The sequence below is a fragment of the Temnothorax curvispinosus genome, unplaced genomic scaffold (assembly GCF_003070985.1).
Source record: "Temnothorax curvispinosus isolate PA1 unplaced genomic scaffold, ASM307098v1 QBEX01000892.1, whole genome shotgun sequence".
NCBI lineage: Eukaryota > Metazoa > Arthropoda > Insecta > Hymenoptera > Formicidae > Temnothorax > Temnothorax curvispinosus.
Window position 1 is genome coordinate 97463 of NW_020210672.1, and position 15296 is coordinate 112758.

Sequence of the window (15296 nt, forward strand, 5' to 3'; positions counted from 1 at the left end):
TCTCTCTCTCTCTCTCTCTCTCTCTCTCTCTCTCTCTCTCTCTCTCTTCCCCGGTAGTAATTGGTCTATGCCCGCGCCTATGCCGCCATTCGCCGGCGCATCTCGTGGGAAACCCGTGGCACACATTTGCGCGGAAGTGCCCCTCGTAGACTGCAAGACTCTCGGTGAATCTCGGCGCGTCGCGCGCGATGAGTCGTCGCGATGCTGCATCTCGCGCGGGGCCGGGCTTAATTAAAATCTCGTTTCTAGCGCCCGATGTCGCCGGTAGCGAAATAACAGATGTTGCGAAGGTAGAGCGCGAGAAAATTGAAAATAAAAACAACGACACAGGTAGGCCCGCGTCGCGATTTAGGAAAGGATGTGTGTTTGAGAGCGTTACACATCGATTAATCGCGATCTCATCGCCGACGAAAACCTCGCGATCCTACCTCGACTGAGAGGACCACAAGCCTCTGGGATTGGAAATAAAGGATTAAATTAATTCAGTTTGATTATTTCCGCTTGATCGACCCCCTTTACTTTGTTCCACGCGCCACCGGCAACTTGCGTCATTTCTATTTTAAATTTATTTCCCTTGCGTATTACACCTTTATACTCCAGTATAAAGTCTGTGACATTTAAGAAGTTTCACGATGCGCTCTCGCCGGCGTTATCGAAATAATTCCAACCGGCGAGCGCGTTATCGTATCGAGGTGAAAGTAATCGGGGGAATAGAACACGCGCGGCGGCTTCGCGAACACGCGCGAGGTCGCCACGGCGACGATGTGAACGCGATGCACTTTGTATGATGTAAATAAACGAAGCCTTGACCGAGCTTCGTTCCTCCCTCCCTCCCTGCCCTCAGCTCATTCACCGTAATCAAATCACCACCAAAATCTATTTCTGCATCGGATACTATCAGCCGCTTGTAGGAAAGAACGCGGACGCGCCGTGCCATAATCGACGCATCTTGGCGTATACCTCGCGGCCTCGCTCAGGTTCGACGAACCGTGACGCAAAACGACGACTCCGCGGGTTTTGATCGAATAAACAAGAACGAGAAGATCGACGAAGCGCGCAGCAGCCCTTTAACACACCGTATCCTCTTACGTTTCGCAGACCATCATTGATTCGCGAGATAATAACTAAATTCTTACGTAGTAAAACACAATCGGTATCGATTATCATAAATAAAATATAATTAACAATAAATGTTTTTACTCGACCTATAACTATATTTATTAATAATAATCGTCACGACGCCGACGTGTTCCGAAATAAAAACTCTTTATTGTTAATTAATTACTGGCAAAGTAAAAGTTTCCCAAAAAGATTGGGTTAAAATATAATTAGTATTCTCATTAAGAAATTATCTGTTTTGTTCTACATAGCTATATCAAGAGCCGGATGTCTCCGCGCGATCATTCACGCGACTCCGTAAGAATCGACGTGAAGAGGGGGAAAAAAAAGAATAAGAGGAAGGAAGGAAAGTGAGACGCGCAACAGGCTGCGGCCGCGTCGAGTTGCGTGCGCCTGTTACCTATCTTAAGGACGACTTGGAGCCAGGGGTTACGGACCGTTCCGATAAGGCACTCGAGGTACTGTTAAGCGGCACGCCGACGAGGTCGGTGGTAATTTTCTCCGCGCGCGCTCTTGCTAGGCCTCGTAGCAGGAGGGGCCTTGTTCCCACGCCCGGTGCCGTGATCTTTGCCGAGCTACCTAGTCGTCCTAGGAGGCGATCTCCCTCTCTCTTTCTCCACGGAGGAGCTCCGCGTCCTTTCCCCTACCTAAGCCGATTCTCCTCTTCCTCCCTCTTTCCAACTCTCTCTCTCTCTCTCTCATTCTCTCTTTCTCCGCCGTTCTTTCTGTTTTGCCCTCCACCATCACGTGCGTTACGTAAGATGGCAATGTGCGAGAGTCTCTCTCGTCATGCTGAAATAATAATAACGCGTACACACAGCCCCGAGGCGCGAACGAGAGGTGGCCACGACCGCGAGCGAGATGGAAAAGTAGCCGTCCACGCCACGCGGAGAAGAAGGTAGCTCTCGGGATGGCGCGCGCATGGTTAACGTAATTACGGAGAGCACACCTCGCGTGCGCGTGATGCAGCACGCGGTAAACAATCGGTACATTAAGCTACCATCTACACGCGATTCAGAATCGCGATTAGAAGCGGATAGGTAACGGGCGCGGTGAGGGTCGTCGAACCCGGGGACTCCACAAGTCTTCCCCCCTAATTGCCGCGATCGCGGCTCATGATTTGCGTTGCGGGGCGATAAAGATAAAGGTCCCTATCATGTAGATCGCGATGACGTTACGTCGTAATGTTCGCGCAATTAGCCTGACGCGGCACAATAGCGCCTTCTATCGCGGTCAGCGTCATTGGATCGATGATCGTACAAGATTCCTTCGTAATTACGTTTGATGCCTTGCCATCCTCTGCTTTCCTGCCTTTGCCTGCCTCTGCTTTCGTAATAAAACGACGGAAGGATTGTGTACGTGTCGTTTCTCATAAGCGAGAGCTATCTGGAATTGGGCCCGTGCGCCACGGACGGAATAAAAGATCAGCCTCCGGAGGAAGGAACGCGCCCCGCTGGTATGCGGCGTAGTAGTTGGTCGTATACACGCTTGATGGAAGAACGCCCGAGATCTTTATCCGAGAGAGCTCGCCGTCTCCCTCGCGGCGTATAGCTTCGGTGACCCGCTTTTCGGCGACCCGCGAACATCCCAGGGTGAACGCTCGAACCTTCCTGGTACTATTAATCCTCGACGTTACTTGGCCGCAGGAACTAGGCGGCGACGCGAAGCGTGACTCATATACCCTTTGATTTGCGGCGTTATCGACGAAGTTTGTGGAAGCGAGTGCCCTGAAGTGCGGCAAAGCCGTTTTGCAAACGCGACCGGAATATTCTAAGCTTCTTAGACTCGGGGGTGTAACGAAGCCCCACAACGACAAGTGTATATTCCCATCGCGGCGCTTTTAACGCGGGCCACCACGGCCCATCTACGAACAATCGGATTAACGAAGTTAAACGAGAGGGTGGCCACAAGATACCGCACCCTTCGTTTTATCCCTCCGGAACCCGGGGGGAGAGGAGGGGGGGTTGCGCCGCATCTGTCGCGCTTCGCACGTGCGGGATCGCCGCGAGCGACTTACTCGCGGGGGTGTAAAGAAAGGGAAAACAACGGAAACCGGACCGGTTCTCGCGTCTCCCCGTGCGGACGCGGGATTAACGGTTTCGAGCCACGCTCGAGCTGTTTTACATGGGCGATCATGGGGCTCGAACTGCAATCCCTAATCTCGCGATCGACAAGTAATGACGCAACTTCTGGAATTCTCGTCGATTTAAATAGGAGAGAAAAAGAAGTATATGCGACTTTGATAATATATTAGTCTGAAGTCTGAACTGCGATCTTAAATGGAACGGAAAATTGGCTCCAACGAAATCTTTAGCGTCCGATCCAATACATATCCGATTATGTATTTAATGCAGGAATTAACAAGATCCAATTTAGATGCACGCGAATCCTAGCATAGCTCAGCAAATCAACGGATTTATAAGTGAGGCACCGGCGGTTAAGCGATCAGGGAACGTCGAGATGAAACGCGATGAACAACGAAAGTAGAGAAACAAGTGCGTCGGATAATTCTAGTATCGTGTTGGAGCCACGGCCGTTGCCTACGTGGCGTGCTCGCTTTTAATTAGATAGAAAGTCCGCGGGGAATATATGGTATCGCGCGATGTAATTGTGCTTAACGGTTTTGGGCGTGTTTGCGCGAGCGAAATAAACGCGCGGGTAAAAGGAACGGCATGGACGTTTCGAAGACGACGCGGTCGTTGCCGTTGTATCGATGGTATCGTCGACCCAGTTACGATCCTAAGCGAGGTTGAAATTAGGTTTCTTGCGCCATGTCGCTAATGCACGACGACAAGAGAGAGGAAGGAAGGCGAACCCCGCGCCGCCGATTGTATCATCGGGTCGCGAACGGTCCGCAACGTCGTCGCGCTGCGCGCGATGACTCACGAAGGCGCGGGGTCGCGTTAATGAAATTCCGCTTCCTCGTACGACAAAGAAACGCGTGTCTCGCACTCGTCGTTTAACCGGAGTCGTGCCCTGCGCGCTAATTTCGAGCACAAACCGGCTAGGGAAGCGCTCGTTCGAGCGCGAATAGACCGGAGAAACGCAACGGTCAGATAGAACGGTGTTGACGTAAGCCTTTCGAAGGAGTTACGGGCGACTAACCAGTGGAAATGACTCAGTCGCCATGTGTGGTCGCCGTATTTGAATTAATACAGTTTTGCAAATTGAATGATAATTAATATTTCTTTACGAATATAGAAAACGGGCCAACTAAGAACCAGGCGCGGTAAATAATGCGCAAAAGTTTTATTATTTCTATTTTACATATCTTTCGTAATTATTTCTTTACAGTTATTTAGATGCATATAGCATCAAAAATTAAATCGAATCGATTTAATTAGGTGTAAAGGGAGGGGGATTTTACTACTCCAACCAGAGCTGTGTTTCAAGTCTGACAAATTTAGTCGGCGCTCAGTCAAGGTTGGAAGATATGTAAAATAGAAATAAAAACAAAACTTTCGCGCATTATTTACCGCGCCTGGTTCTTAGTTAGCCCGTTTTCTATATTCGTGCGGATTTCCATTGGAACCTATACTTCGAATTTTAATATTTCTTTAATCTTGCAAATTAGTTTCTTAAGTTTTGATATTATTATTATTATTATTATTATTATTATTATTCGTCACGTTGTCGTTTTCTCGCAAGAAAAATTTACTTTGATCGCATTTAATGTTCCTGAAAAATGTCAAGGAGGCATATCTGTGTTTTAAATGTTGTCGATTTAATCAATGATTAAATATTTGTTATAAATAACAATGGAGACCTTTCAGATTCGGCACATTGTGCTCCAGCGATGTGGAAGCAGCTGATTCTTAGCAGGGGAGTTTCAGAGGGACAGATTACGGGGAGGGACAGATTTCACGGAGAGAGGGAGACGTGAAGGAGAACGAATGCGTTTTTGTACTCACCGAGAACGTGTGCCGAGAGGCGCAATCGTGCCACTCTGGTGGCCCTATTGACTGTCAATGGTCGCCTCGATCGTTGACAAGACAAAGACATCTCGATCTTAGAGCAGGACAAAGACATCTTGGATCTTGGAACGCAAAACAACGGCGATTTTCAGGAACGAACACAAATGTTCCGCACTTAGAAGAAGTTTGTTTAGGAAAATACGGGTTTTCTTTTCAACAAGGAAGTTTTCCGACGTAAATCGCAAAACAGGAGGGGATCTGGAGCAGACGAACTAATAGTTGAACTTCGAACAGCTTTGAACAACTTCGAATAATCATGTATAAAATTATAAAAAGATTAAATTATATACCAAATACGAAATAACGAAATAAAGAAATGAAATGATGTATACAATATGTAGAGCAAACGTATACGTTTTTCTGTGATTGAACCCTTTGTCTGCGATTTTAGTAGTAAAAGCGCAACGAAAACGTTAGAATTTACTTGACGCGAGCTTGAGACAAAGAGAATCTCTCGACGAGTACTCACTCAGATTGAGAACAACTAGAAGATCAATCGATCCTCAACGTGGGATCTTTATCAACGCCGTTCCAGATCCGGCGAAGGGTGATCGAGAGGTGAAGAAGGGTGGGGGAGGGGGTTGAGGGAAGACGACGAGGGGTGGGAAGGTGGCACGCGCGCGCGCTCTCTCACATTGTCTTCCGGATCTCTCACCCTCCCGATTTTCCGGATCGGAAGAAAAACGACGAATAGCGAGAGAAAGATAAAGAATGGTGAAAGGAAAACACGAGTGGATTTACAAGCCGGGAGTTGCCGGGAAAAGGCGGGCAGCCTGAGCCACGCCGCTACAACGACTGGCTTGCAGAAGCAAACTCCCCATCTGCTGCGTTGGTTGCTGCCCCGACCAACTCCCCGCTGTCATTACGTGTGTCTGTGTGGTCCGTCAATACACGGGCACGTACACACGTACACGTACACTTCGGCAAGCTGTGCGTGGCAGCGGAGCATTCGAACGGAAAGGCGGATATATCTGGAGGATCTCACCTTGCGGATGCCGTCGATAAGGCGCGGCCTTATCTGCCGATATTAGCGAAAGGCGTAACGTGACAATGATAAAAAGCTTTATGCGTCAGATCAACGTTGAACTTAGGAATTTACACGAATAACGGAAACTGATAATGATATATTACTCGAGGGTATTTTGATGATCAACTTGATAAAATATCGCAGTAATCTATTGCGGAAATTATTTTTAAAATTAAAACAGAATTTCTAATTTTTTTTCTCTCTGTTCTTTTCCAATATTTTTCATCTACATCTCATTCTCTTACGCAATTGCGAATAACTAATTATTAAAGAGTAACATAAAGCGCGACATTGACCAATTAAAAATAGACTCTTCACAGACTATTAGCCCCCCGGGGCGCAAGGAACGTTGTCGGAGACGCGCGATAGTACGAATAGTGAATACAAGTCTCAAGTGTTAATATACGCGAGTTCAACCCTCAGATGGCGGAGGAGCGACACGCAACGCGCGCGCACAGACGTCGCTATGTATATGTCGCAGCTGCAGCTGCTCGCAGGAGCGGAACACACGGCTTTGGGGATGGCGCGATGCATGCCGTAGCAACGGTTGCGCACCACCTGGCCCGACGAAAGCCAGCCAGCCAGCCAGCCAGTACCGGCATTGGCGTAGCTCTCTCCCTCTCTCTTTTTCGTTAGCCAAAGGACGAGATCTAAAAAAAGATCAGCGAGAGGGGAAAACACAAAAGGACCCTAAGCTTTTGGGCATTCCGGCACCCTCCCGGTCGTCCTGAAAACCGATCGATGATCCGGAGAAGCCGTATTTTGGTCTTGTGCTCATACACGTGTGTCGCGCGTTAAGCGCGCGTGGAGGGAACTGCAGCGACCTATATATTTTTACAGGAAAATAGTCTAAGAGCGAGCTTGCGCGGTGGGAAAAGTCGGGTGAGCGAAAGATCCGCGCGTATCCCGTACGGAGCTTCATGGCTCGGCGATCTTCACGGAACATTAGCATACTTGATCGGTTATGTAGGGAGTCGTTACTCGATTAGAGGGTGACTCGAACAGCGTATCAAACGTTACGGAATTATATATGAGCGCCCGAAACATTAATCACTATTTAGAACTGTAATCGCATTTATCGGCGTGAATCAATAATTCGGAGCAAACGCGATTGGCGAGATGATGAAAAATGCATTCAATTCGGAGCAAGTAGAATTAATAACATTGCCGGAGGTATGGAAGAGGTATACGAAGCTGCAAAATCTGGGTGCGCGAATCGACGGGGGGGTTGAACGCGCCACTACATATGCGTGTCTCCTTTTTTTACATAGGATTTCCATAGAAATGTGGGGGTGGCTCCGCGACGCGGAGTACCCCCACTATCCCGACCTCTGTCGCCACCATACTCGCCCATGGGGTTTGCGCGCGATATCGTAATAGAAGCTCTATCGATCCCGGCCCCCGACACAGCCAGACTGGCCGTTGTCAGGGGTTTGATAGCGATATGCAAAGCTCGGCACGCGCGCTATGTACGTGCGGCTTCGCGTGAAAGCTCCGAGTGATTTTGAGCGAGCTCGTCGACACCGAAAACGACGACGAGCCCGAATCCCTAAAATATACGATTCGCCGAATTTATTTAAAAGCCGACGTTCACGACGTGAGAGAATAATAAAGAGATGTGCGACGGTCATTGTATTATACATCTTGAGAATAGACTCGATAGAAACCAAGCCCTTAATCGCATAATGCTCTTACGGCGATAAGTTTCACGGTCCATCTGTCCTTAATATCCCGGAGGGAAGCCACCGGATCGTCGTCGGTTTCCCCTCGTGCGATCCCCGCGTGCCTTTCCTTCCTGTTTCCTTCCTCCGCGGCTCGATCCTCCCCTTCCACAAAAAAAATATCTAACATGAAACCCACCGAAGAGAGTCCGTGGGAATTCACGTGCAAATTCTCGCGTTAAAGGAAAAAACCGATGTGGTTAACAAATCCGAAAGGCTCGCTCCTCTCTTTACTCGCATTCTTCAACGTCTCCTCGACCTTGCGGCGACGGCGCGGAGAGTCGTCATTACGCCAATTTCCAAATTGCGCAGGGAAAGATGTAACTGGTCGACAAAAGGATTAAAGGCAACGACCTTAACGTCTTTAATTCATCCGGTCCGGTTGCTCTCGGCGAGCCCCGCCGTCGTCCGCGGACTTTCTCGGTTTACACCAGAGGTCGACGGTTCACCGTGGCTCTCAACCGTGACGGATGAAGCGGAAAGCCCGCCGTACCCCACCGGCCGCCGCCGTTCTCTCTCTTTTTCTCCTGTGGGTCCGATTCTTCTTTTTGTGCGCCGCGAACGACGTTACTACGCTCTGGATCTTGATTAGAGGAGCGCGAGGTACGTATACGACTCGCCTCGATTCTAAATATTACAGCGCCGTTTCGCCGGCCGTATTATTACTGACGTGAAATATCGACGGGTCATTACGGTGAAATCCCGGTTAATCGTAAGTTCGTATACGTACGTACGTAGGAGAAAATCGGTGATTTTCTCCGCGGAATTGAGACAATGCCTGGAAGGCAGGAACGCGGCGCGTGTGGGAGAAGCTCGTTAGAGCGCGCGATTATCAGCGTCGCATCCGAGATTCCGTTCATGTTAAATTAGATGCGAATTAGCGTGCACGACGATCCGCAACGAAAGGGGGGTCTCGATGGAGAGCGGCCGTCGCTTCCTCGCGATAATTACTGTTCTATAACCCTCCCCGAGTCACAAATACGCGTGTAACACGCCGATCGCGAGCAGCGTGGAGCTTGTAACGGAGTAACATATGGATCGCAAATATATCATCATCGAAATATCAATATGTCAATTTCTGATTTGATCCATTTTCTGAACTTCGCTGTCAATCTGGAGTTCGTTATCGCAAGAACGTGTCAAGCAGTTTAGATTTAAATAATTTAAAAGATCCGACAAATTCCAATAACGATTGCTAAGGAAAGTTCTTACTTACATCAGATTGCATCAGACGTGAATTGAATTATTATAAAGTAGACCCGATTAAAAAATACGCGACGAATTCTGCGGTATTATCATCGGCGAAATTGCAGATCCAAATTCTAACACACATATTACTAAAATTATAAATAAAATCTCCGTCGTTAACTGAAACACTAAAGCTGCGACGCCAGGCTGAGAAGATTGTCAGTTACTTACAATGATCTCACAGCCATCGGCGATCGCACAAACGTCCTGAAAACCGTTGGAAGCAGATTTGATGATGGAACAATGCGATAACAGAGCGTCACGTTTATCGCTGAATTTGGCCCGCAAACGCGTTGCGAAAGTTTCGGCGGCGAAATTTCGCGGATCGCGGATTACATCGTAAATCACGACGGGAAAAGCGAGTAAAAGTCGTGGGAGTTTACGGCTCCGCGGTGCCGATAAACGCCGGCAGGCCGCCGCGGTTTACATATCGGCGGCTTCGTTTATCGCGTAAAACCGGTACTTTCGCGGGATCGCCGGTGCACGTGGGTGCTTTTCGAGGAAGCCGATTGCAAACGGATAAATTAACTTTGCCGCCGTCACTCGGCAAGACGAAATTGCATTTAACTGAAGCATTGATTATCAAAGTTATCCGTTAATGCAATTACGGCTGCAAAACGTTCTGATAATCCTCGATTACAGAGCAACAGAGCACCGAGAAAGTATACAATACATTCTCGCAAGGTACGTTCGGCCGAGCAATTAAACGATTTCGTGAGAGAAATTCTCACGAGAAATTGTCGCAGCTAATTGAATTTAATCGCGGAGGTCAGCCGAACTTCCTGCGATTAGGTCGATTTCGTGTGGCCAACGTGGGCGGGTGGGTGGCGTGGAGAATGAGAGGCGCTGGTCGGACGACAGTCACGTCGTCGAGATGAACTCTGACACTCGGCAATTAAATCATCTCGTCGTTCATTCAGACATTGACTCGCTCGTTGAGGCGCCACGCCGCGCGAATTGCGCGTAGGACGACCACGTCGGATTTTTCACCGCGGGACGGCCCTTCCTCCTTTTTTTTTCTTTCATTCAACGATCCTCGGTTTTGTTCGTGGGCGTTAAGGTTACCTCTACCGTAATCAACGAGAAATTACGAGTATCAACCGGCGACTTCCGGTGATTACAAGTGTGGAGGATAAGTGTAAGAATGGGGGAAAGTTTAACGATGAGGGGGACTCCTGCTCCGTTATGCGCGCTTCCGAATGACCATTCATATGCTAATAATACCACGATCGAATCGCGATTATTCGGCGTTCTTCAAGGACAGACGTCCTCGCTCTCAATCTGGAGCTCGTTATCGCAACGAAGTACTTCGTGTCAAGTAGTTTGAAGATTCAAAAGATCCGAAAAATTCTTGCTCCGAATAATGATTGCTAAGGAAAGCTCTTGTTTGCATCAGATCGAATTGTTATAAAGTAGACTCGATTAAAAGGCACCCGATGAATTCTGCGGTATTATCATCGTCGAAATTGCATCGGCATTGAAGCCCTCGAGATGGCTCGAGGGGCGACGATGTGGTTTCGCAACATTTGTTCCATTAAAGTCTAGAGGCGGCTCTCGACTCCCAGGAGTAATATGTGTATTGCGAGTGAAGGGCTCTGGGGGCTTCTCTCTTTCTCTCTTGTCTTTCGAAAAAGTCAGTCTCAAATTGAGGGAGCCATCGCGCCGCATGTGATCGAACCCGCAATTTCGATCGGAAAAAGTGAATCATCGTGTCTTTCGACCGGTGTATGTTAAAAAAATAAGGAAAAATTACAGTAAACAAAATAAGCGCAAACGTCCGTATAGCGATGCCTTACCCGACAACGTTTTATTTCTGCGTCCTTCGTTTTATGCTACTTTCGTTCTTATCTTCCGAAGTCAAAGTCCCTAAAGCTCGTTATGATTCTATTTTTAACGCCCCTCGAGCAGCTGTAACGCGACGCTTTCCAGACAATTCCAGACTGCAGTTTCGTTTCTACGGCGATTAAAGAGTATCGAGTACGTGCCGATTGCGGGAGAACGAACGGTTCGAAGGGCTCTCCGAACAAGGAGCCGCGCGGATCGGGACGAGAAGAGAAGCCCCAGAAGCTGCCAGACAAATTGAGAAATGGCTCCGCGCCACGGCGTTGTCTCACCGTTATAAAGCACCATTAAAAGCACGGCGAATGCACTTGGGCGCAGTAGAGCATCTCCACTGAAGAGAAAGAAAGCTTTAAAAAGGCAGGCCCCGATAAATCTCGGCGAAGGGAGCTCGCCGTATTAGCCCCCGGCGTATTCAGGATCACGCGAAGGAGAACGCATCGTTAGGACGTCTCGCTGCGTAGCTAGGAGATTTATGCATAGAATATGCGTGAAGATCGCACCGACAACTCTCTCCCTCATCGCCGTGCTCCTCTACCTCGGATAATTTGCGTCGAATAAATCCCAAGTATTATGCGATTTCAACAGAACGTTTAATTCTGTTTTACGTTTAAATCTGCCTCGCGAAGAAAAAAATTCGCCGCAATACAAATTAATTAACGGAAAAGATCGCTCGTGAAACCTGAAACTTAATTAACTCGTTATCTCGCGATTCAAGTGGGTTTGAATCTCAGCGTGCTTTCGTGCCTGTTTGCAAAGTCACGAGATATTTTCTAGTCGACGGCAGTCTCTTTTTTTATATAAAAAATCTACGACCTGCCTTATCACTCGGGAATCCATTACGTTAGCAGCCAGCAGCTTCATCTTAGCAAATGAGATTCTCAAAAGCACTCGTGAAAACTTTTCTCCCGCTCGTATTCTGGGCCACGTCTTCTGGAAACACTTCGACCGACGACAGATGTTTAGCAGTTACACCGCTTTTTCGACTCGACTCGTGGAGGGAAATCGGTAGGAGGCTCGCAACGGCGCGTCTATTCGTAAACAGACTCTGCCCACCGGGACCAAGAGGGATCATCTCGCGCGGGCAGTAGACAAAACAAGAAAATATGTATGTTTTAAGATACTCGTCGCGATTAATTCGAACGCGGAGAGACGGGGCTGTGATAACGCGAGTTTATATCCGTCGGAGCTGCGCGAGAGAGATCGTGGAATTAAATATTCAAAAAATATTCAGCAATTACGTCACGTTACGCAGCTACGTAAGGCGAGACGAATGTGGCTCAGAACGAATCGGCGTCACGGCAGGGTGATCTTACGAATTTCCACGCAGCCGAGCCCGAGAGCGGCTCGCGATAGGCGCACGAGTCCTGCTTATGAGGCCGCTTCCGGTGCACGCGCTGCGTACCCACGTGGGGTGTTCACGCACCTTGCTTCCGCGAAGGTCCACTTTCCACACGTCCGCGTCGACCGAGATTACGATCTTCCTCCGCGGAGCGGCGAGGGAGGAGCGCGAAGCGGACTCGCACGGAAAACGGCGGGATCTCCGTTCCACCGACGCGCCCGAGACGATCCGCAATCGTTATCGAGGGCTCGGATGAAATTAGAATTGAGACGTGAGCGGACGCGTTTCGTCTCGGACAAAAGGCCGTGGCAGGGGAACGCGATCCAGGAAAACGGAACTCTCGGCGCTCCATTGTGTCCTATCAATGTCGACTTCCGTTCTTGAAACCGCTCGCGACGTGCCGGATGTTGCGGACGATACCCCGTCGAAATTATCTTTCCGGATCGGTCAGCATGAACGAAGAAGGTGTAACTGCAGAGACAAGAACGTCATCGAAGTATACTTCAAGCGAGACAACGATTCTTATTTTGAAAATATCTAAATTAACGAACACAGAAATTTATTCGACAAGAAGATCGCCTGATATTTATGCAGTATTTAGAAGATAACTTTGCTTTTTATTGTAATCTATTTAAAGTTCGCGAAACTCATCCTGCGGTCTGTGTATATACACTATATATATTTATTTACGTGGATAGTCTGTCGAGATAAGAATACGATAAATGCACTGCAGTTATGAATTTCGATATGTTTATCACGCGTTATCGCTAATTTACGTGCGTCGTTCAGGGAGAAAGGATGAATGGACTTTCTCGGAAGGGACTTGACTCCCGAGGACACGGCCGCCAAACCCTTAAAATAAGCGGAGAATTCCCCGATTAAGCGGTCCGACCAGCTGACAGGAATACTACGCGGCATCGTGAACCGCAAAACCGGTTCGCGAAACGCTTGTGGGAACAAAGACGGGTTCCGTCCCGCGACTCACTCTCTGACGTCACACGGCGAAGCGGAAAGTGGGTGGGTGGGTTGTGTGAGGTTGTCGAGTCAGTGAGGACGGTCAGTGATCGCCTCTTGGCTGAATCTTCTACGAGACGACTCGAACGACTTGCGAGGCACACCCGCACCGGAAGGAGGACTCGGGGAGACACGCGGAAACCGTAAGAAATTTCATTTCCACATAATTGGGGAGATAGCAGGAGAGAGAGATCCGCGACTAGATGATAGTAATTGCTTTAACAGAGCCTGTATGCATGTCTACATATGCGTGTGTGTTTGATGAATTATTTATTCGTCGAGTTGTAAATAAGTTAATTAAAGAAAACTCAATCAAGACCTCAGATTCCAAGAACGTAATGATACTTCAACTAACTTTCTCACTGAACGTTAAATAAATCGATAACTCAGGACTTTAACATTTATTGTAGATTCAAAAGTATGTTAATAGCTGAAGCTCAAGATCTCAATGGATGTGACAAAGTGAAACTTGTGGGAAACTTCTCTGGGATCCTTGAATCATATCCGACGCAGGTGGTACATTGTTTGCATGCACGCGTAAGCGCAACATTATGCAATTTACATTGCAATAACGTTTCGTCACGGTCAGCAACTTAATGCGTCACCAATCGCTTTCAGTGACTCAGATCGAAGGGGGGAAAGGACCCTTTCCTCGAACAGGTAAACTTCAACCCAGTCATGACCGGCATTTCTCGATCGCACGAGAAAATCCTCTGAGGTTACGAATCTTTTTTCCTCTTCGTCTCGTCGACGATCGAACAACACGATATATCCCGATTACAGGTAAAAAGAAAGAATACGAGATGAAACAGTAAGGCAGGCTGGTTACAAAAGACGGAGAAAGAGAGAGGTAGCTCAGCTGTGGCCGTTAAGAGAGCGAGGAAAAAAAAAAGTCGCGACGAGGATGAGAAAGTAAAGAGGCTGGGAATCTCTGCAACCGAGAAACGAGTGATTCACCGAGCCGCAAAAAAACGAGAAAAAGAAGAGGTAAAGGAGCAAGAGCCAAAGAAGTGGTATTCCAGAAGCGATACGATGACTTACTTTCTTCATTTCGCTTATGCCGTGAAGATAATCGTAGCAAAAAATATAAAGTGTTCTATCCCGCTAAAAATATCCCTCTTTTCCGTTTCTTCTTTTTCTTCTTCTTCTCGTTTCCTCTCTTCTCGAAGTAAAACTCTGGTCATGAGGAGGTACATGACGAAGTACATAAGTAAAATATTGGATACATATAAACGCGCTTATCAACTGGACCAAACATTTCATGCAAAGCAACCAACAAGACAACTCTGAAATTTCAAGGTGGCTGCGTCAGCTGTTTGCTCCAGTTTACTTTGATCGGAAGAGGGAAAGAGAAAAAGGAGAGACAGAGATAAAAGTGACTTCTCTCATGCACGAGAAATGGAGAAAGAATTGATCGAACAATCGCGGCTCCGGAAAAAAATATCATTCTTGAAAACAAGATTATTTTAAATTTTTGGCGATTGAAATAATGAGACCTTAATAATTAAATGTGAAATATAAATGCAAGATACAAATATTGCGACATATATTGCGTATTGTTTCTTATTCATTTAATTCATATTATATGCTGCAGCGAAAGATTTAATCGCAAGAATGCGGTTACAAACTTTGCAAAACTTCTGCCAATCAGATTTTAAAAATTATGAACTTGAAGATTAAGACAGTTTTATAATATCTTCATAGAATATTATATTGTTATTTGTTAATTATATAATTCAAGCTGCGCAAGAATTAGTTGAAAACAATTCTTCTCTAATATAAAGTATCCCAGGAACACACTGTCCCTTTCACAAATCTTCAATGGTTCAGAGCCCTCCCACAAAGGGCTCGCATTGCGTTGGTCCCTTAAAACCTCCCGGTGGAAGAAAGTCGTTGACACGTAAAATTTATCACGTAAGGAAAGCCAATCTTTTTCCTTACTCCACTCCACTCCACTCCATTCCACTTCATTCTACTTGTAACCTTTAACCTCGATTTTAATCAACAACAAC

The 15296-nt window shown here is 47.4% G+C and overlaps 1 protein-coding gene across 3 annotated transcripts in view; it reads right to left on the reverse strand.

Moving 5' to 3' along the window:
• Positions 1-15296, reverse strand: part of LOC112458923 (protein neuralized) — a 52519-nt gene that overhangs the window by 10426 nt on the left and 26797 nt on the right. The window contains exons 1-2 of one of the 3 annotated variants that reach the window (XM_025022768.1): positions 5563-5882; positions 5031-5207 (exon numbers count right to left, since the gene is read on the reverse strand). The exons of the other annotated variants lie outside the window; for them this stretch is intronic. Of the exons in view, the coding sequence (XP_024878536.1) occupies positions 5031-5148 (118 nt within the window). The 5' untranslated portion in view covers positions 5149-5207; positions 5563-5882. Of the gene's footprint in view, positions 1-5030; positions 5208-5562; positions 5883-15296 lie in introns of those variants that run through there. 3 annotated transcript variants of the gene reach the window in all.